This window comes from Syngnathus scovelli, chromosome 13, assembly GCF_024217435.2.
Source record: "Syngnathus scovelli strain Florida chromosome 13, RoL_Ssco_1.2, whole genome shotgun sequence".
Taxonomy (NCBI): domain Eukaryota; kingdom Metazoa; phylum Chordata; class Actinopteri; order Syngnathiformes; family Syngnathidae; genus Syngnathus; species Syngnathus scovelli.
In genome coordinates, this window is record NC_090859.1 from 15,114,054 (window position 1) to 15,134,913 (window position 20,860).

Here is a 20,860-nt window from a genome sequence, read left to right on the forward strand (position 1 = left end):
CTTCACTTCACTTTTTTTTAGGAATAAGTCACTTGTTGCATGTGGGATGATTCATTCCTACACAATGGGGAAATCATTTGTGGGACACAAGCATTCATGCTAACAATGGGACCATTACTTGGGCAAATTGAAAGTCACACTATTGACGAGTCAGTCACCAGTCGCTAGGCAGAATTTGTGGGACACAATCAGTGATGCGAAACAAAGTCTCACTCACATTTGTATAATGAATGACTTGTTTCTAGGCAGATTTCAGAAAAACACGAATCAGCATAGGCAGGGATTGGCATGTTTTGCCAAAAACAGTTTTGGACACCGTCGTCGGCACACCACGCACGGACGGACGGCCCCGACGAGGCAGAAAAGTTTCCAGCGGTCAGTCCTCGGGTCGGGTCTCGCCATGCTTCCTGGTGAACTCCTCGGCGTTCCTCATGAACTGCGCCCGGTCTTCCGTGTACTCGTTGGCCAGCTCGGCCCGCAGGGGACGTTCGGGCTGCGGCACGTTGACCAGCGAGATCAGACACTGGATGACTGCGCACAAACACAACACGGTAACCGGGCCACACTCGTGCGGGATCCGTCTGACCTCCAGCTGACCTTGGGAGGTCCTGGTGGCGGGCTTCCAGTTCTCCAGGCTGATTATGGCCAAGCACACGTGACCCTTCTCGTCCACGTTGGGATGGTAGATTTTGGTCCTGAAGGTGATCCTGGGGGGCTTGAAGGGGTACTCGCTCGGGAAGTTAATCTCCACCCGAAAGGCTCCTTTGTCGTAAGGGGGGCTTTCCTTGCCGCAACCAAAAACCATCACAAGTTGGAGCCCAATACGAGCGAGTGCTTCAGATAGAGCAAAGCAGACTTACAGGCACGATGAGACCCTGCCAGCTTAAAATGTTGGATTCGTCCACTTGGATGTTGCGGAATTCTCGGAACCCCGATTTGCGGATTTCCTCCAGCTCCTGAAAAGTATTTTGTTGGGAGCATCACATTTCGTTTCGTTTCGGGCTATTTCTTTTGACTTAGTTCGAAGTGTTTGACACAGCTTGCTTTGAGTTCGTTCTTCCACCAGATGTCACGAGTGGCGCTTCCACTCCAACGCTGGCAGGCGGAATTGAATTGGGTGTCTTTTGCGTGGCATCTCGAGATCGCGTTTCTATGCTGCGACGATGTGAAATTTGAGCCGTCGTTGCAAAGGCAAATTTACAGCGCGCAATCACAAAATGGTGAACGCCTGCATAAAATAACGTGAGAATGGTTGACATGACACGTCACGTCACGTCACGTCACGTCACGTCACATGAGTGTATCGATCTAGATCTACAATGTGGCTGTGCGTATTTCGGGAGGTACCTTGGACAGTCTCCTGGCGGAAGTCATACTAACACGGTTGTTGAGTCTTCTCCCAGTCGTCGTAGCGAATGGTCGGTCGGTCGGTCGGTCGGGCGGGCCGGCCGCGGCCACCACCAGCTCGTCGCGGCGCATGACGTTCACGTTGTGTGAATCACAAAAACACAAATATCAAGGAGCTTGTTGGGCTTGTCCAAAAGCAACTCGTCATAATTGGTCAAATAGATTTTGTATGACGTTTTTTTTTTTTCGGAGTCATCCAAGTATGTTGCCGTTCAGCTTTGAAGAAATGACACGTTACGTCACGAATTAAAAAAAAAAATAATAATGAAGAAAGTATCACTTTTTCTGGGTTGGGTACTTTCTTCCATAATTTCAACTTGAAGTGACTGCGGTACTATCATCGTTAAAAACAACAACAAAAACAACAACAACAATCTATTGGATAGAAAATGTCAATTCAAAACAAATCCAGCATCGCTGTTCAGCCGCAAACATCGATGTCAGATCTCATCGATCGGTTTGCACTTTGCGGGTTTCTCCGTGTCTGCAAGCATTGTAGTGACCTTTTGAACTTTGAAACACTATACGTACAGGTGACAAATTGTCAACTTGGGCGGAGAGCTCGAGGATGTTGGAAATATGCAAGCTCAGCCTGATCCACAGGTCCGTCCGTCCGTCCGTCCGTCCGTGTTTCCAAGATGGCCGCCGGAGCACGGACTCCAGACTTGTAGCGTCAAACTCCGAAAGAAAGCGAAAAAAAAAAGCTCTTTCTCCTCGGCCCACTTCAAAGCTCACTTAGCAACATGAGCGGACGATGACGTTTGTTAGCAGCACGATAGCCGAGCACGACGCCAGTAGAGCGATGGCAAAAGCCAACAGGTAAAAGACAAACCCAGCTAGCTAGCTAGCTAGCCCTGGACGCTATCCTGCTAGCCACATTTAGCACACAACGACGAACGAACAATAACAAATAACTCGTTCACATTGAAGGGAGCGACACGTCCATCCCCCGAAGCCCGTAGCGTGCTTAGCGGACTCGTCGACAAGGTTTACGGGGACAAAAGTTGAACGCGAGCGACTGTGTCTTAGCTATTAGCATCTCTGCTAACTTCAGACAGCAACAACTCTGACAAGTAGACTTGACAGCCATCTCCTCGTCAATGTAAGCGACTGCTTTGAAATTGATAGAGAAACTTGTGTGTCAATTCCGAGTTGGCTGGCAGTCTTTTCCACAGCTCGATGTCTTTGGTCAATCCTGTCAAAGGTTTGCCTTTGGCCTTAACGTACGAGCGGAATTTGCTCTGTGTCTCTAATCGAGACCCAAAACACTTTCCCCCCCTCATTGAAATGTACGGACATCAGTAACCCTAAATACAATTTATGTAACAAGGGTCGACTCGTTGACTGTTCAATGGACAATTTGATTGCCTCTTGCTTGCTCTTCAGGCTTTAGGAGGGATTGATTGTAAAGGCAGCATGGACAGCTTCTTCAAAGCGGCAGTTTGTGACCTGGACAAAGTGCTGGACGACTTTGAGCTGAGCGCAGGTGAGATGCTGAAGGACTTTCATTTCCATCACAGGATGGGAGTGCAGTTTCATTCCATCGCAGGATGGAAGTGCACTTGCATTCCATCGCAGGATGGAAGTGCAGTTTCATTTCCATCACAGGATGGAAGTGCACTTTCATTTCCATCACAGGATGGAAGTGCGCTTTCATTTCCATCACAGGATGGAAGTGCACTTTCATTTCCAACATAGGATGGAAGCGCAGGGCAGGGCAGGGCAGGGAAGGGCAGGGCAGGGCAGGGCAGGGCAGGGCAGGCAACCCTTGAGAAAACCTTGCGCTTCATGGAAGCATTGCTTTTCAATGACAATATTTTTTTTGCCGTCTTGCAGATGAAGTCGCCCGCAAGTCGGTCTTTGGAAAGTCCCCGCCGTACAAGTTGACGGCTTTGGGCTCCTCCGGGGCGTCCGGCGTGCCCCCCGACCTTCCCGACCTCAGCGCTCTCCGCTACGGCGGTGGCGCCGAGCACAACGGCGAGGCCCCGGTTCAGCCTCTGACCGACGTGGACCTGCTCTCCTCCGTAGACCGCGGCGCCGCTCAGAGTTCGGCACCTCCCTGCCCCGACCGGGCCCTCGAGCCCGTGTGCGACCTGGTCAACGACACCGGTTCGGCCGTCCTGCTCCGAGCCGACAGCCACGATGCCTTCGGTGAGCTGGACGCCGCCGAGAGGCGGTTGGAGGAAGAAGAGAAGGAGATGGAGGAGAGCCAGGAGGAAGCGGAGCTCCTGTTGGACTTCAGCAAGCTGGTGCTGGAGGACCGCGACATGCCCAGCCGGAACTCCAACTGGCACCAGCAGCTGAGTCTGCTGGACATCATTCTTCCTGCGTTTCCTGCAGAGGACGTGCGAGTGGAAGCGCGAGATGACGGCGATGCCCAAGACGAAGGCTACGAGGAGGAGACCCCGGAAGACGACCCGGCCGAGACGAGCGCTCAAACCTCGAGCGCCTCGCTAGGCTCTCCGGAACCCCCGGCGGGTCCCAGCAAGGTGGAGTCGCCCCCAGAGTCGGACAACGAAGCTCCCGTTAGCAGCCCTGGAGAGCGACCCGAAGATGAGGGGACGGAGGCGGACTCTCTGTCAGCTTTGGACGTTTCTTGCCGTGAGGAACCCCTCCACTCAATTTCCCAGCAGCAGCAGCAGCGGCAGCAGGAGCGCTGCGTGGTAGAGCTTCCCGCCCCCGTCCCTCCCGCCGAAGCTTTGCCCTCGCAGCCCAGCCCGGTGGACCTTCCCGAGTTCGGCTTCGAGTATCTGCCTGAGAGTGACCAGGCTGAGCTGCTGGTCACGGACGAGGAGCTGGACGCCTTCCTGCGGGCCGAGGCCGAGCGGGCCGGCGTCTCCGTCCAGCCGGGGGAGGCGGCGCTGCCGCCCGACGGGGAGCTTGCTTATGAGGAGCCGAGGAGTTGTGCGCAAGCTCTGCGAGGCCCGGCGTCTCCGGAAAGTGACAGAAGCGTGCCGACGTCGTCTCTCTGCCGGGACTTGCCTTGTCCAGCCACCGAGCAGCAGCACATTTCCCACGGAGGGGCGAGACCCAAGCAGCCGCTCCCGCCTGCCGCCGCCACGTCTTCCCAATCGGCAGATGAGAAAGACGAGGAGCAGGAGGAGAACCATGACGCTGACCGCAACGACGAGGAGGAGGAGGAGAGTCCGCCATGCATGAGCCCGGGCTTCCTGCCGCATTCCCTCGGCGGCTCGCTCTACGCGGCACCGGAGCCGCCGGAATACACGGCCAGCTACGAGGAGCTCTCCGAGCCGCCGCCCTACCCCGGCGAGGGCGGCGCTGGGCCCGCCGGCTGGACGGAGGAGGAGCCGGGCGGCCGGCAGCCCGCCTGGGTGCCCGACTCGGAAGCCCCCAACTGCATGAACTGCTCGCACAAGTTCACCTTCACCAAGCGGCGCCATCACTGCCGCGCTTGCGGCAAAGTACGTACACGCCCGCAGATGACCTTTACGTGTAGATATATTTACATTTGTGGCTGTGATCCAAAGACAAATGAAAACCGGCGTTTGCGAAATTTGTCAAATTCCATCGGAGGTCGTCATCTGTTGTGCAACCTCGCCCGGCGGATTAATGGCGGCAGAGAGCATGAGCGTCTTGTACTTCTGAGCTCCACTTAAATCCTCTCAATTAAGAGCATTAGAGGAGCGTTTAGGAAGCGCCGTCGGTCCTGACCCGCTTTTGCCCGTTTGTACGGCAGGTGTACTGCGCGGGCTGCTGCAACCGCAAGTGCAAGCTCAAGTACTTGGAGAAGGAGGCGCGTGTGTGCGTCGTCTGCTTTGACACCTTGCAAAGAGGTAAGCCAAAGCAAAATTCCGTGCCGGATTACCCAAGGTATTCTAGCGGGCTTGCGCTGGCCATTCCAATGTTTCTGGACCGGCCGTGCGGGACGTGACGTGACGTGACGTGACGTGACGTGACCTGACCTGACCTGACCTGACCTGACGTGACCTGACCTGACCTGACCTGACCTGACCTGACCTGACCTGACCTGAAGTCCTCCTCGCCAGTAGATGGCGCTACACCGCGGCCCTTTTCCACATCGGAAACATTAGCGATTTACTGAGAGCGATCCTGAATTGAAAGACGAATCAGAACCGGGCTCTGTTTGAAATGGCCAGCCAATGGCCTTTTAAAGTGGCTTGACTTGAGTTTACGGCCAACCGCTACCGGTCTTTTGGCGGACGCAGCGCAGGCCCTGGAGCGGATGATGAGCCCCACGGGACCCGGTCCCAACCCCAACGTCCCGTCACAGTACTGCAGCACCATCCCGCCCCTGCAGCAAGCCCGGGCCGCCGGCACCCTCAACTCGCCGCCGCCCACCGTCATGGTGCCCGTGTCGGCGCTCAAGCACCCCGGCGGCAGCGACGGTGCGACGGCGCTTCCTTCCTTCCTTCCTTCCGCTGGGCCTCACCGGGCCCGCCCGCCCGCCCTCACCCCGTCGCCCCTCCTTGTCCCCGCTGCAGGCTGCCCCCGGGAGCACAAGCGAGTTTGGTTCGCCGACGGCATCCTGCCCAACGGGGAAGTGGCCGACACCGGCAAGCTGGCGGCGCCCGGTTGCCGGAGCTCACCCGAGTCGGAAGAAACGGCGGTACGCCCGACGACGCGCCGCGGCGAGTCACGCGCCGACTCATCGGCTCCCTTCTCTCTTCATCAGTTGGGCCCGGGCGTCCCAGAGGGGGTCCCGCCTCCCCCTTGCGGCCCATGGCACTATGCGCTGCTGGCGGGCTTGGGCTCTGCGGTCCGGAAGGCTCCCAGTCTGCTGCCCGACTCGGAAGACCAACTTCCTCCTCTCCTCATTGCCACGGCGGAGGACGCAGCAGGAGGTCTGTTTGTCGCGGGTGGCCGGCCTGGCCTCTCCTCCCCTCCCCTCTCCTCCCCTCTCCTCCCCTCCCCCTCCGCCTCGCCTCACCTCACCTCACCTCGCTCATCTTCTCAGCAGACGTCTTGGTGGAGGAGAGCCCCGCGCCTTGCCAGATTCGACACCTCTTAGAAGAGGGGGGTCCTCGCCCTTTGACCTTTGTCCTCAACGCCAACCTGCTGGTCAACGTCAAGATGGTCACCTGTGAGTAGAGTTGTGGGGGGGGGGGGGGGGGGGGTGCTCGCCTTCCATGCTTGACTCCCGTTGGCCGCTCAGACGGCGAGCGTGAGTGCTGGTGCTTGGGCTCCAACGGGCTGCGAGCCCTGGGCCAGAGGGAGCTGGTCTTCCTCCTGGAGCGTGTCCCAGAAGACCGAACGCCCCCCCGAGACCTCTTTGCGCTGTGCCTCAGTATTCAGCAGGACGCACAAAGAGGCAGGTGGCGCCGCATGTCTGTGCTCGTTTGCCTGCCTGCCCGCCCGCCCGCCCGCTCACCCGCTCCCTCTCGCAGGCAAGTTTGTGGACGAGCTGGACAACGTGACCTTTGCCGGCAGCTTCCTGGGCAGCAAAGATCACGGCGGGATGCTCTTCTTCTCTCCCACCTGTCAGCCGCTGGAGGGCCTGACTCTACCCTCGTGGCCTTTCCTCTTTGGCCTTCTCATCCAAAAGCTGGAGGTGCCCTGGGCCAAGGTCTTCCCCCTCAGGCTGCTTCTACGACTCGGCGCCGAGTACGACGGTGTGTACTTGTGCTGCATTCAAATCCCAGAGCGGGGAAAGAAAATGCACGATTGTGATCTTGCGACGTCACTTTGCAGTGTACCCCAGCACCCCGGTGAGCGTGCGTTTTCGGGAATCGGTTTATCGCGAGACGGGACACACCATCATGAACCTCCTGGCGGTGAGTCCTCGAGCCCAAAGTTGTCGTGCGTTCAGTCGAGCGCTGACGGCAGGCTTCCTGTCTGAACGCAGGACCTGAGGAACTACCAATACAGCCTGGCGTCCGTGGAGGGTCTGAGGGTCCACATGGAGGTGGGCCGCAGCTTCATCGACATCCCCAAAAGCAGCTTTGGCCAGGTGAGAGCCGCCAGATGGCTTCCTTCCACACGTCTGGAGCTCACGCCATATGTTTGCGCTTTGCAGATGCAGCGGGTGTTGAGCGGCGCCAACGAGCACGTGATCACCGTCGGCGCCACCTTGAGTCTGCGGGCCGACTCGCACCTGGTGTGCTTCCAGAACGAGGACGGCAGCTACCGGACACAAGCCGCCAGCGTGCCCGGCAAGACGCGCACGGGTGGGGCGCCCGTCCCCCCTTTGACTCTGCCTCGGTGTCACTGAAACCTTTTGCCTCCCTCCAGTGACAGGGGCCAGCTTCGTGGTCTTCAACGGCGCCCTGAAAGCCTCGTCGGGCTTCATCGCCAAGTCAAGCATCGTAGAAGGTCAGCGCTCAAGCCGTGTCACCGTCCATCAGCTCTGGCTTTTGAAAATGTCACCTTCATGGGCCTTTTAGACGGTCTGATGGTGCAGATGCCCCCCGAGACCATGGACGCCCTGCGCGCGGCCCTGCGCGAGCAGAACGACTTCAACATCGCCTGCGGAAGGACGGACGAGGCGGACGTCCGGGAAAACGTTGCGGTGCGCTGGCTCGACTGGACGCCGCCCATCAACAGCGGGTAAAATGGCCACCAACGCAGCCCCAAAGTTGCATTGCCTATTTGTCTGAAAGTTACTGGGCAGTCATCGAAACTTTAGTCTGCCAAATTGAACTCAAAGTCCATAGCGCTGACTCGCTAACGCTGACTCCCTGGCCAGAATGACAAGTGACGTGGACGGGCGGAGTCTGGAGGGCGCCCGCTCCGTGAGGATGCGGCAGGACGCCGAGTTCGAGTGCGACGGACACGTCATCGCGTGTTCCGAGGTGACAAACCGCCTTGTGATTCGTCTTGAACGGTGTCCGTCTCTGAGGCTGACGGCGGCCTCCCGGCAGGTCTTCTACCGGCCGACATCCGCCGAGCACAGCGCCGCCGCCTTCCAGAAGGAGCTGGCCACGGCCGCCTGCGGCGCTTTGACACGTCATCTGGCCGCCCTCGCCGCCAGCGCCATCAACTCCTTCAGCCTGCGTGTGTCCACGCGAGACGACGTGGTAGGTTTTCGGCTTCGTGGTCTCGGGGTCCGTGTGAGCGCAGCGTCTGAGCACATGTTTGCGCCTTGCAGGTGGAGTACCAGGCCGGTTGGGGCGGGCGCCCCCTCCCCCAGCGCTACACCAACGAGCTGGACAGCGCGCTGATCCCCGTCATCCACGGGGGCGGCGCCATCGTGCCACCGCCCGCCCCCGTGGACATGGAGCTGCTCTTCTTCATCACACACGCCATCTGAAGCTCAAGCGAGTGGTTCTAGAAGAGGACGGGGGGGGGGGGGGGGAGCTTGAGGAGCCAACAGATGCCACGAGCCCACCGTTGTTGCTCTCTTTGTGGTCGTTCTGCTGGCAGCAAACTCAAAACGCCAATGCGGTGACATTCGATTGACGTGTGTGTCCCCAACTCAAAGAGCAACGACTTGCTCCAAATCAAAATGGGCCGCCCGCCCGCCCGCCCTCTCTTCGGGTGTTGCAGATTTTGGCCCACCTGGTTTGATGCCGTCTTGGGGCCCAGGAATGGTGTTGATGTGAGCGGAGGCGCTTGGGCATGTCAGGTTTTGCTCTTGCGCCATCTTGTGGCACCTGTGGGCCATTACAGATGCCGAGGATCTCCCCCCCCCCCCCCCCCCGCTGACACTTCAACGATCATGACTAATTCTGAATGTAGTTATGCTGCAGCTTTAAACTTGACAGTGTGGGTGGGGTTCAAAGGTCACACTGTCGCCAGCGTCTGACCGAACTTCTCGGGGACCCCAGTGCATTGCGTGAGACCAGAGTGTTGCTTCTTTTCTTATTTTATTTCATCTCGAGTCTTTATTGAATAAATATGCATAAGAGAGATGATCCGTGTGGCGTTTTCCCCCCCCCCCCCCCAAATGTATGCGTGCGTGCATGCGTGATGGGGGGGGGCGTGTCCTGGCCCTCCCCCGAGGCCAGTGTCTCCGCTCGCTCTCCAGCGTTAGTCGTGCATTGTGTCCAGTGGGGTGCCAGGCAACATGAGTGGCCGCGTTGGAGAATTGAGCGCCAAACAAGCTGCTTCGCTCGCGCAGGTGAAAGTCACGCTTGCTGACCCTTCATTTGATTTCCCTCCACTTTTTGCTTCTCATTACTTTTCTCAAGCGTTTGCTCCCTTCTTTGGACTTCCACCAACTGTTTGTTGCTTTTCTCAATATTAGTTTGGTTTTGTTGTGAAAGATGGACTTAACATGATCCTTCCTGTCTTGAAGTAATTGTTTGTTGTCGCTTGCAGTTTCGTGACCGAATCGGGGACATCCTTCCCGAACTGCCGGCCCAACACGACCACTACCTGCTCCGCTGGCTCCGAGGTCAGTCACGCACGCACGCAGGCAGGCAGGCAGGCAGGCAGGGACTTTGAATAGAGAGAGATAAGATAAGAAATGGATGGACTAAGATCAGCAAGACAAGCAAGGCTTGTTTGATTGAACTTGATCCCAACTTTCCCCCCCAAGAGCAAACAGCGTGCACAAATAAGTCTCGGCGCCAATCAGGCGAGCGGCCGGCCACGAAGTTCTTTAGCCGAACTTCACAGCTCGGTTCTTTGATCAATAATTCCGCAAAACGGAGGATGAAAGTCCACCCTGGTTAAGCAAAATGTTTGTGCGAGTTTGTTTATTGATTGAAGTGAAACCGTCAACTGGTTTGAGACCACAAGCATTGCATCTCACTAGTTTGACTGAAAACCTGAAGCACGTTCCTTAACATCTCCTTTTCTCTCCACAATGACTAGTTTTGTATTCTTTGACACATCCCTTTATCAGTCATGCAACCCTATTATGTATTGATTGATTTGCTGACACAACACAAATGACCATTTGTTCTTATTTTTTTCCCATTATTACTCACTTCCTCAAGTATTTTTTCATTTGATTGTTATTTGAGTGAATCACTTCTGAAGCTTTTTTTTGGTCTTCTCCCTCTTCATGAATGACAGTTATTTTTTGCCTTTTACTCTTGGTGTTACTTTTTCAATGATTTCTTGTCATCATTTTGCTCAAAATGTCTTAGTCATTGATTTGGGTGAATTCCTTAGCTCATTTCTTTCTCTTCGTTTCCTGTTAACTTGTAAATGCAACGTCACTATTGCAACAAGTGCTTTGTGTTGACTGTATATTTATTTGTTGTCTTTATTCCAGCCCGAAGCTTCAATGTCCCCAAAGCTGAAGTGATGATCAGGAAGGCAAGCTGAAAATACAATTGGCCCTTTGCTGCATGTAGCTGCTTAACGTCGTTTCCCGGTGTGTGTGCGTGCGTGCGTGCCTGCGTGTGTGCGTGCCTGCCTGCGTGCGTGCCTGCCTGCGTGCCTGCCTGCCTGCCTGCCTGCCTGCCTGCCTGCCTGCCTGCCTGCCTGCCTGCCTGCGTGCCCGCCCGCCCGCCCGCCTGCCTGCGTGCCTGCCTGCATACGCAGCACTTGGACTTCCGGAGGAACATGAAGGCGGACACCATCATTTCCGACTGGACGCCACCTGAGGTTTGCGTGAATGGAGAGATGACGTGGCGGCGACGACGTGGTCACAATTTCCCACATGCGCAGGTGATCACGCGCTACGTGTCGGGCGGCATGTGCGGCTACGACAAGGAGGGCAACCCCATCTGGTACGACCTGGTGGGCCCGCTGGACCCCAAAGGGCTTCTGATGTCGGCCAGCAAGCAGGACTTCTTGAGGACCAAGATGCGGAACATGGAGATGCTGCAGAGGGAATGTGAAAAGCAGTCGGAGAAGGTCTGGCTCGTCGCTCGTTGCCCAAGCGCTTGCTTGCCTTTCCCTCATTGCGGCATCTGCAGTTGGGCGTCAACGTGGAGGCCATCACGCTGATCTACGACTGCGAGGGTCTGGGCTTCAAGCACATGTGGAAGCCGGCCATCGAGACGTACGGCGAGGTTTGTCCCTGGCGCCTCGGCCCTCCCTTTTGTTGGCGACGTGTGACCGTGCGTCTGCCCTGCCCTGCGCAGATCCTCACCATGTTTGAGGACAACTATCCGGAAGGCCTCAAGAGGGTCTTCCTTATCAAAGGTAGCTCACGGGCTTTCTGGCCGCCACTTTGCCGACTGCTCTGACCTTCGCCGTCTTCGCCGCAGCTCCCAAACTGTTTCCGATGGCCTACAACCTGATCAAGCGCTTCCTCTGCGAGGAGACGCGACGCAAGCTCACGGTTGTCGGAAGTAAGGCGGTTGGGCCCAAAACGGCGCCTCGGGCGTATTTGGTTGGAGCTCATTGTTCCCGCGTGAGCAGGCAACTGGCAGGAAGTACTTCGTCAGCACGTGGACGCCGAGCAGCTTCCGGTGGCGTACGGTGGGACCCGCACGGACCCGGACGGAGATCCTCGCTGCAGAACAATGGTGAGCGCACGCGGCAGCGACGGCGAAGACGGCGACGATGATGGCGGTGACGATCCGCAGATCAACTACGGCGGCACGGTGCCGCAGTCGTACTACATCCAGAACTCAATCAAGGTCCAGTACGACACCACGGTGAGCATCGGCCGCGGCGCCGTCTTGCAGCTGGACGTCCACGTGAGCGCCCCCTGCAGCCTGCTGAGGTACGTGGCGTGGCAAACATCAAGGTAGTTAACGGTTTGGCAAGCCAAAGCCCTGCCTTTATATCAGGCCTGAGCGCGCGCATAAGCTCCCCCCCCCCCGCAGGTGGCAGTTCGCCAGCGACGGGGCGGACATTGGCTTCGGGGTGTTCCGACGCGTGGGGCCGGGCGGCCAGCAGGAGATGGCCGACTTGTTGGAGGTGCTTCCCAGCCAACGCTACAACGCGCACCTGGTGCCCGAGGACAACATGATGACCTGCCCCGAGGCGGGAGTGTGTGAGTGCAACGTACATTTGTCCAAGAAAGTCCACGAATCCAATTGCTTTGTGTTTGTTTGCAGACGTTTTGTCTTTCGACAACACTTACAGCGTCTTGCAGTCCAAGCGGGTCAGCTACACGGCGGAGGTGCTTCCTCCCTCCCTCCCTCCGTCCGTCCGTCAGGCACCTTGACGACCACAGCACGACCCCGGCCGGGCCGGCCGGCCGGCTGACTGAAGTCATTCGATACGATTGCATTTCATGACTTTGCCCACTGGAATATCTCTCTCCTTTGATTGCATTTCATGACTCTGCCCACACTAGATAAAGCCATTTGACTCTTAGTCTTTCCATTTGTTGCACGCTGCAGGTACGACTTGGTCACTGAGCCACACCAGACGTCACACTCTTGTGTGTGTGTGTGTGTGTGTGTGTGTGTGTGTGTGTGTGTGATGATGATCATTGGGACTTAACTTTAACCAGACTCTTGTTCATAAGTTTACGATTATGATTTATATTGTCATTATTATTATTAGCATTGAAGGTGATGAATAGCTTGGTAGTGATGGAAACGAGACCCGAGAGGGCGCTGTCTGTCGACAACGCGCAGCCCACGACAGACGTTCGCAGCGCGTGTGTGTGACGTCATGAGTGTATTCTCCACTCGCGCGTATGGACAATGCAGACATGGCGCATTGATTTGGGAGGCGCGCCGCGCCACGCCACGCCGCGCCACGCCACGCGACTTGACGTAACAGCCGTCTGACGCGGTGGTTTGTTGACATACGCAAGGTCACGCATGTCACGTCGCGTCACGTCCCGCGTCACACCCACGCCACCCGGAAGTGGACGTCGTCATCAAGAAGCTGGCAGGACGACTGTCGCGCACCGCTGTCAAGGCGCCAAATGCCGGCCCCCCCGAATGTTGTTGTCAATACGCATTTCCATGTTAATGTGTCCTTTAGCTAGGACAATTGAGGAGAGAAAAATCACGCAATCAATCAATCAATCAATCATCAATGATCATAAAGCGCTTTAGCCTATCATCCCCAAGTGAAAACGTCCTTTTAGGTAGGCCGAGTGGATCGCCTGAGAGAGGGGAGGAGAGGAGGGGTGGTGTTGGGGGCGTGGCCTGCGGGACTCGCGTAAATGACGTCACCGCGCTCCAGCCACCAGTCAAACAAACATGGCGAGGGAATGGAGCGGCCAGCAGGGTTACATCGTCACTGTCCTCCTCTTCCTGTGCAGCGCAGACGGAGCTCGCTCGGAGGCGACCGGCGGAGCTGGCAGCGACGGGGGACGACCAGGGGGAGCGGGAGCAGGAGCACGAGCAGGAGCAGGAGCAGGAGCAGGAGGAGGAGCTGGAAGCGCCGGCGCCGGCGGCACGCAGGTGCTCGGCATGCGGCTGGAGACGAGCGACAAGCCGGCCAGCACCACTGACGACGGCGTGCTGCAGGTGACCGAGGACAGCTCCGTGCAGCTCCGCTTCTACGGCCTGAGGCTGCACCCCGGAGCCTGGACGCTCATCCGCTTTGCGGAGCTCGGATCCTCGGACGAGGATGCGGCCGACGCCAACGGTGGCGGCACTTGCTCGGATTTCACGAAGGACATTGCGGTCGGGACCTTCATGAATGTGAGCGGCCGGGGCACGTCGGGGCTGCTGCGCGTGCACGTCAAGCCGCTGCGCAAGAGCGAGTCGAGCAGCGAGTACGCGCTGTGCACGCGAATGGACGACCGGGACGGCGGCGGCGGCGGCGGCCAGCGCTGGCAGCCGCTGGATGACCGCGACGGGCGCCTGCTGGTCGTGGAGGAGAAAAAGCCGCTGATGCCGCTGTGGGTGCAGGTCAGTGACGTCGAGCGAGAGAGCGAGCGAGTGAGCGAGCGAGCGCGTGCCCGAGCGAGCGAGCGAGCGAGCGAGCGGCTTTGAGAAAACTAGCAAGCCACATTTTTGGCGGGTGCTTATTCGTCTAAATAGCAAAGTACAAATACCTGGACCAATTGTAGTACACAAAACATTGGTTGCCAGGGGCAGAGCTAGGCTTTTTTTTGGGCCACCCCTCTAGCTCCTATTATTATGGTTTGTAGCAATCTTTTCTTTCCCAGTGTGCTGCATGGTATTCTTTTTTATTTTTTTTGTCTCTTGGGTTTGTAAAAAGAGAGAAAGCAGACTGGTGCTTGTTTCGCCAGGCCATCCTGACCACGTGCCTGCTGGTGCTGTCGGGCATGTTCAGCGGTCTGAACCTGGGCCTGATGGCGCTGGACCCCATGGAGCTGCGCATCGTGCAGAGCTGCGGCACGGACAAGGAGAAGAAGTACGCGCGCAAGATCGAGCCCATCCGGCGCAAGGGCAACTACCTGCTGTGCTCGCTGCTGCTGGGCAACGTGCTGGTCAACACCACGCTCACCATCCTGCTGGACGACCTGATCGGCTCGGGCCTGGGCGCCGTGGCCGCCTCCACCGTGGGCATCGTCATCTTCGGCGAGATCGTGCCGCAGGCGCTGTGCTCGCGCCACGGCCTGGCGGTGGGCGCCAACACCATCGCGCTGACCAAGTTCTTCATGCTGCTCACCTTCCCGCTCAGCTTCCCCGTCAGCAAGCTGCTGGACGTGCTGCTGGGCCAGGAGATCGGCACCGTCTACAACCGCGAGAAGCTGGTGGGGATGCTCAAGGTGACCGAGCCCTACAACGACCTGGACAAGGAGGAGCTCAACATGATCCAGGGGGCGCTGGAGCTGCGCACCAAGACGGTGGAGGACGTCATGACGCCGCTGGCCGACTGCTTCATGATCCAGGTGACGGCACCGGGGGGGGGGGGGGCGGAGTCGCGAGCCAGCAGGTGCTGAGCCTTGCGGCGGTTCTTGTCGCGGCAGGCGGAGGCCGTGCTGGACTTTGACACCATGTCGGAGATCATGGGCAGCGGCTACACGCGCATCCCCGTCTACGACGACGAGCGCTGCAACATCGTGGACATCCTCTACGTCAAGGACCTGGCCTTCGTCGACCCCGACGACTGCACCACGCTCAAGACCGTCACCAAGTTCTACAACCACCCCGTGCACTTTGTCTTCCACGACACCAAACTGGACACCATGCTGGAGGAGTTTAAGAAAGGTCGGGCCAGCGAGTTGCCGTGTCCGTGGGGCGTGTGCGCGAGTTCACACGTGACGTGCCAGCGCCGGCCGTGCCGTGTGCGCGCGCGCGCGTGTGTGTGTGTGTGCGCGCGCGCGCCTGTGTTTTGACCGCTTCTCGACCCCTTCTCGACCTTCACACAGGAAGTAGCCTGAGGCATTCCCGCGTTACGATCAATGGGCCACACCGACCAATCATCGACCGGCCCGTCGTTTGTCGATCCGTGCCTCGATGTTGGCTGGCAACCAATTTGGGGCTGGACGGAAGTCACAACTGTGTCGCGTCCAGCCCCAAAGTTGCGCTCGCGCCCGTTTCTAACAGCGTGCGCTCTCGTCGTCAGGCAAGTCCCACCTGGCCATCGTGCAGAAGGTGAACAACGAGGGCGAGGGCGACCCCTTCTACGAGGTGCAGGGATTGGTCACCCTGGAGGACGTCATCGAGGAGATCATCAAGTCGGAAATCCTGGACGAGTCGGACCTCTACAGTGAGTGGGCGAGCGAGCGAGCGAGCAATTTTAGAAGGCGCAAGCGGCTTTGCTCGGCTTTGGGATTAGCGGCCGACGTTTGATCGCATTTGCAAAAGTTAGACGAGGTTCCGTGACGGCGCTCGCGTTTGTCGCAGCCGACAACCGCAACAAGAAGCGAGTGGACGCCAACAAGAACAAACGAGACTTCTCGGCCTTCAAGCACGAGGGCGACGCCAAGGCCAAGATCTCGCCGCAGCTCTTGCTGGCCGCGCATCGCTTCCTGGCCACGGGTGAGCATCCTGTTTGCTTAGCTCCGCCCCTCGGTGACGCGCTTTCACCAACTGTGCCGGCACGCAAATTTGCTCTTTTGCCGTTTGGCCGGCAAATCTTTGGCCCTGACGAAGTGCGCCCTCTGGTGGCTGACTCCTCGCCCGCCCGCCCGCGGCAATACAAGTTTCCTGGTGTTGTTGCGCTCTTAGAGGTGAGCCTGTTCGGTGGCTTCCACGTGAGCGAGAAGGTCCTGCTGAGGATCTTGAGGCATCCCGACGTGGTGCAGGAGCTGAAGTTTGACGACAACGACAAGCGCGCACCGCAGCACTTCCTGTACCAGCGCGGCAAGCCCGTCGACTACTTTGTGCTCCTTCTGCAGGTATGCCAAATCTTTTCCGAAGAACTTGCAGGAAAAAGTTGTTGAAGGACGCCACGGCTTCTGATACAATATTCATTGTGTGTGTGTCACCGGAGAACTCGCATTGCAGATGCTGTCAGACTTGTTAAGTGTGTGTGTGTGTGTGTGTGTGTGTGTGTGTGTGTCTTCAGGGTCGAGTGGAGGTGGAGGCGGGAAACGAGAACATGAAGTTTGAGACGGGCCCCTTCTCCTACTACGGTGTCATGGCACTCAGCACGCCATCGCTAGGTGAGCGCACGTTTCCACCTGCTTCTTGGCTTAGGGAATTGTTCTCCTCTAAAGAAGGAAGGTGTTTCTTTTTTCCTTCAAAGCAGGCGTCGTCTGCCTGCCTGCGATGATGTAACGTAACGCCGCGTGTCGCGGCGGGCGCTTGGCCGACACTCGTCTTAATCCTGCGCTGAAAATAGCGCCGTCGGTTCAAAGGTGGCCAAGCGCTTTGATGAGGCGGGCGGGCGGGCTGGCGGGCTGGCGGGCGGGCTTGCTTGCCATGAGCCGCGGCACCCCATCGAGCGTCTCGACAGGCCTCCGATTGGAGTCCGCTGCTGTCCAAAAATAACAACTAAATCCTGTCTATCTCTCTCCCCCCCGTCTCCTCCATCTCCCAGCGGTGACCCCCCCCCTGTCCCCGTCGGTGGCGTCTCCGCCTCCGAGGCGCCTCTCACTTAAGAGGTTCTCTGTGTTCTCTCGAATCCCAGGTAAACATTGGCCGGGTTCATCCTTCACCATCGTCGTCATGGTCGCCGTCATCATTAGCATTTGACCTCATTGGTGACCTTGAAGATGCAAACGACAACAGCTGTCGTTTTTAGCTTGTCCACCAGAGGGCAGCTGAGAGTTAACACAGCAGCCTGGCCTTAGCATCTGTTGCCATGGTGATGAGTCCCCGCCCCTTTCCAAAGTCAACGCCACATTCCAGGTTCTTCTCGGCTTAGAGTAGAGAAAGGCCCGCCGTGTGACGGACAAAAATCGGCACGAGGTGTTTTGCATCTCACGTGCTCGGCTAGGCTAAGCTAAGTGCTTGCTCAACCCAGCATGTCAAACGATTCCTTCCTTGACTTTGACTTTGACTTTGACTTTGACTTCGACTTTGACCTTCCTTCCTTCCTTCCTTCCTTCCTTCCTTCCTTCCTTCCTTCCTTCCTTCCTTCCTTCCTTCCTTCCTTTATAGCACCTCAGATAACCTTGTCATCAGGTAACCCCAGCCCACTCCTACCCAGCCCATACCCCTCCCTCCCTCCCTCCCTCCCTCCCTCCCTGACATTACAGAGCTCAGCCAATGAGAACGCCGCGCGCCATCAACGCACTTGGCCTCACATGGCGGCATGTTTGTCGTTTTCACCTCCACGCCACCTTTGTGTGTCCGTGCTACACCGCACAATTTCACAAACACCACCTCGACACGCTCTTGCCGTCCAATTCCAGAGTTCCGTTCGCCCACGCACGGGGGCAACCTGAACCGCTCGGCGTCAGTCAGCGGCGGAGGTCCGGAGAGCAGCTCCATGGGGGGCAGCGCCGGTCAAATCCCGGGAACGCCCTTCCAGTACGTGCCGGACTTCTGCGTACGAGCAATCAGCGACCTGCAGTTTGTCAAGGTGCAACCAACCAAAGCCTTCACCAAGCACCTTTCCAGTCGTTTAGGGAGCCGCTATTTGTGCTACTCAGATCACCCGAGCGCAGTACCAGAACGCCGTGCTGACGTCGCGACTGGACAGCACGCCGCAGTCCCCCGAGGGAAGTCAACAGCGCCTGGATGCGGCGGCCGCACCGCCCGATGGGCGCCCCCCGTTGTCCCTCGCTACGCCTCCCCTCAAGCATCCGCCGTGCAACGCCGGCGCTAGCTCGGCGCCACGCCCCGGCCAGGCGACGCTTCCGAGCAACCCGCGCCAAGCGACGCCACCCGGGGAAGCGGAGGGCATCCCGGGCGAGACCACCACGCTGCTGGGCGAGCAACACAACTGCGTGGACGCCCCCCGGCGCCCCGGCCAGCCCCTCGCGCATGCGCATAGCGAGAGCACCATCTGACACATGTCCCTCACTTCGTGTTCTTCCGTGACCAGAAAGGACGTGAAGGATCTGCATGCCACCTTAGATAAGTGAAACCTTTTATCATCCATCCATCCATCCATCCATCCATCCATCCATCCATCCATCCATCCATCCGTCCATCCGTCCATCCGTCCATCCGTCCATCCATCCATCCATCCATCCATCCATCCATCCATCCATCCATCCATCCATCCCCCCCCCTTTGGCAGAGCCACTCTTTCCCCTCAGCAGCTGTGCAATTGTGACGCCATTTTCAATGTGCGAATTTGCTGCTTCCGGCCCACTCATCTGAGACATCCAAGGACCTGACCGAATCAAAACGGACGCTTGACTTTGGGGCATTATCCCGCTTGCCAAGGCACTGCGGGAAAGTTTTCCGTAAATTCTCCAGCCTCTTCCTGTTCCATTGGCTTCATATTTAGACAACACTTTTGATTTCTTGTATTTGGTGTGTCGTTCGTTGATGGACAGGCTGGTGTCTTGTCAGCTCCTCTATCACTGTGAGCCCCCCCAAAAAAACATAGGATATCAGCGCAATCCAACAAACTCCCATCATGATTTTTGGACTTTTTGTTTGGGATTTTGTAAGGTGACTGATTGGCATTTGGTTTTGCCGGCCGTTAATGAGAAGCAGCAGCAGCAGCAGCAGCTAGCTTTGGGGAGGTTAGCGTTGACGATGACAAATCAAAAATGCCATTACGGGCACTCGTGCCGCGAAAAGGGAATTTTGCCGCAGGCTGGAGTAGTGGTTAGCGCATCCAGCTCACATGGCTGAGGTTCAGGGTTCCAACCTGTTGGTCAAGTTAGCATGCTAGGCTAACGACCAACATGGCTTCATGTTTAACCAGCGTGTCCGTGCCCTTTCTGTGTGTGTGTGTTTATTAGCTGTGCGGGTTAAGAATTCAGCACGTTTACGGTCAAAGATTCACGGAGAGAAACATTCCGTCGTCGCATGCTGTCTGTCTGAACCTTTAACTTCAATGCTAAGGTAAGCTGTCGTTAGGGCAGCTTCACTCACAATTGCTAGCATGTAGCTAATGTTATTCATGAAACTATAAAGGGAAAAAGGAACCATTTCAAGTGGAAAGAGTGCAGTAGAGAAGAGCACGGCGTTTGCGCTTGTGAGCGTCCACACTGTAAATAACATTTGGATTTCGCTTCTGCACGTTGTTGAACAAAGACGCACAATTTGGTGGGAACAGATCATGGTTCTCCTATTGATTTGGTAAATTGGTCAGGAATCACTGGGAGTCAATGCTTTCCTTACGGATCTGGAACATGTAGCTCATTGATTTGTTTGTTTTATTTATTTATTTATTTTTAAAGGTCGTCCGGAATGTCGTTTTACAATGGAACTCGCAGCAGCAGCAGCAGCAGGACCACGAAAGCACAATAATCGTCTTGCACTGTTTGGGGCGCTAAGCGTGTGGCGATCGATCGGTCGGTCTTGCAGATTGACTACTGTGATGAAAGGCACACCCCAAAAAGTAGTTCCGTAGCAATCTTAGCGTCTTCGATTTATGCTTGTTTAGTTTGCGCTGCAGAAAATAAGATTATTTTTGGTGTAAGAGCAGATGATATATACACATAAGTTGTTGCCCTACTATATGCAGACATTGTTCTGCTTGTCTTTCCTTCTTTCTTTCTTTCTTTCTTTCTTTCTTTCTTTCTTTCTTTCTTTCTTTCTTTCTTTCTTTCTTTCCATCACTCGTACTATTTTGGCCCTCTCGTATGAACCTCGAGTGCATATCAACATCAAACAACTCCATCTGGCCTAAATGTCTTTCCATTGACACCTGCATCCTTCCCTTTGCATCCCTTCCTCGCAATGTTAACAACAACAATGTGTCCCCCCCCCCCCTTTCTTCTCATTATTCTGCGTTGGGCATTGCAGTCAAGTCAAGTTTGGGATCCAAAGGTCTTTTGGCAAGGCACACGTTTGATTTTGCCGGTGAATATTTAGCGCGTCTTCTGCAATGTTTGACAGCCGGGAGTGTGCAACGTACGCAGTGGTGGTTTCTATCTTCAGGCATCTCTGTCAAGGGTTCATGAATAAATTAGACTTGCTTTCTCTACACACCATCTGTGCTGTGAGCTCATTCAAACGGCAACGACCCTATAGGACAGGGGTGGGCAGTTCCGGTCCTCGAGGGCCGGTCCCGGGCCCGGGCCCGGCCGATGTCCTGCATGTTTTCTAGGTCTCCGTGCTGCAACACACCTGATTCAAACGATCACGATTGTTATCCAGCTTCTGCAGACCTTGCTAATGATCTGACCATTTGAATCAGGTGTGTTGCAAAAGGGTGACATACAAAACATGCA

General features: G+C 56.7%; 4 protein-coding genes across 15 annotated transcripts; 3 read left to right on the forward strand and 1 right to left on the reverse strand.

The window, feature by feature from the left end:
- Window positions 1–218: 218 nt before the first annotated feature.
- Window positions 219–1,479, reverse strand: ube2l3a (ubiquitin-conjugating enzyme E2L 3a). The gene is made up of 4 exons (XM_049737627.2): window positions 1,348–1,479; window positions 861–956; window positions 598–784; window positions 219–531 (listed from the first exon to the last, which is right to left on the reverse strand). The coding sequence occupies exons 1-4, from the start codon at window positions 1,477–1,479 to the stop codon at window positions 377–379; spliced, it is 570 nt and encodes a 189-aa protein (XP_049593584.1). The 3' UTR covers window positions 219–376.
- Window positions 1,480–2,076: 597 nt separating this feature from the next.
- zfyve16 (zinc finger, FYVE domain containing 16) lies at window positions 2,077–9,236 on the forward strand. Of its 7 annotated transcripts, none has more exons than XM_049737502.1 (17): window positions 2,077–2,226; window positions 2,794–2,893; window positions 3,244–4,829; window positions 5,105–5,201; window positions 5,595–5,774; window positions 5,871–6,230; window positions 6,344–6,469; window positions 6,542–6,697; window positions 6,774–6,998; window positions 7,078–7,160; window positions 7,232–7,336; window positions 7,403–7,553; window positions 7,618–7,698; window positions 7,770–7,932; window positions 8,072–8,177; window positions 8,247–8,402; window positions 8,474–9,236. In XM_049737502.1, the coding sequence occupies exons 2-17, from the start codon at window positions 2,824–2,826 to the stop codon at window positions 8,633–8,635; spliced, it is 3,807 nt and encodes a 1,268-aa protein (XP_049593459.1). In that variant the 5' UTR covers window positions 2,077–2,226; window positions 2,794–2,823; the 3' UTR covers window positions 8,636–9,236. The 7 variants fall into 7 exon arrangements, with proteins under 7 accessions (XP_049593459.1, XP_049593460.1, XP_049593458.1 ...); XM_049737503.1 differs by having other exon boundaries at window positions 6,347–6,469; XM_049737501.1 differs by having other exon boundaries at window positions 5,871–5,995; window positions 6,062–6,230; window positions 8,072–8,402.
- Window positions 9,237–9,296: 60 nt separating this feature from the next.
- sec14l7 (SEC14-like lipid binding 7) lies at window positions 9,297–12,552 on the forward strand. Of its 3 annotated transcripts, XM_049737567.1 has the most exons (12): window positions 9,297–9,445; window positions 9,646–9,721; window positions 10,550–10,593; window positions 10,822–10,884; window positions 10,948–11,136; window positions 11,199–11,294; window positions 11,367–11,427; window positions 11,493–11,576; window positions 11,647–11,753; window positions 11,814–11,953; window positions 12,057–12,226; window positions 12,291–12,552. In XM_049737567.1, the coding sequence occupies exons 1-12, from the start codon at window positions 9,392–9,394 to the stop codon at window positions 12,398–12,400; spliced, it is 1,194 nt and encodes a 397-aa protein (XP_049593524.1). In that variant the 5' UTR covers window positions 9,297–9,391; the 3' UTR covers window positions 12,401–12,552. The 3 variants fall into 3 exon arrangements, with proteins under 3 accessions (XP_049593524.1, XP_049593521.1, XP_049593522.1); XM_049737564.1 differs by having other exon boundaries at window positions 11,493–11,753; XM_049737565.1 differs by having other exon boundaries at window positions 11,647–11,953.
- Window positions 12,553–12,653: 101 nt separating this feature from the next.
- LOC125979374 (metal transporter CNNM4) lies at window positions 12,654–20,615 on the forward strand. 4 transcript variants are annotated; one of them, XM_068652705.1, is made up of 11 exons: window positions 12,654–13,598; window positions 13,665–14,051; window positions 14,396–15,001; window positions 15,080–15,320; window positions 15,679–15,822; window positions 15,960–16,094; window positions 16,284–16,453; window positions 16,624–16,720; window positions 17,098–17,187; window positions 17,915–18,084; window positions 18,155–20,615. In XM_068652705.1, exons 1-11 carry the CDS (start codon window positions 13,395–13,397, stop codon window positions 18,512–18,514), a joined length of 2,604 nt encoding a protein of 867 aa, XP_068508806.1. In that variant the 5' UTR covers window positions 12,654–13,394; the 3' UTR covers window positions 18,515–20,615. The 4 variants fall into 4 exon arrangements, with proteins under 4 accessions (XP_068508806.1, XP_049593478.1, XP_049593480.1 ...); XM_049737521.1 differs by having other exon boundaries at window positions 12,654–14,051; XM_049737523.1 differs by lacking the exon at window positions 17,098–17,187 and having other exon boundaries at window positions 12,654–14,051.
- The last annotated feature ends 245 nt before the right edge of the window (window positions 20,616–20,860 follow it).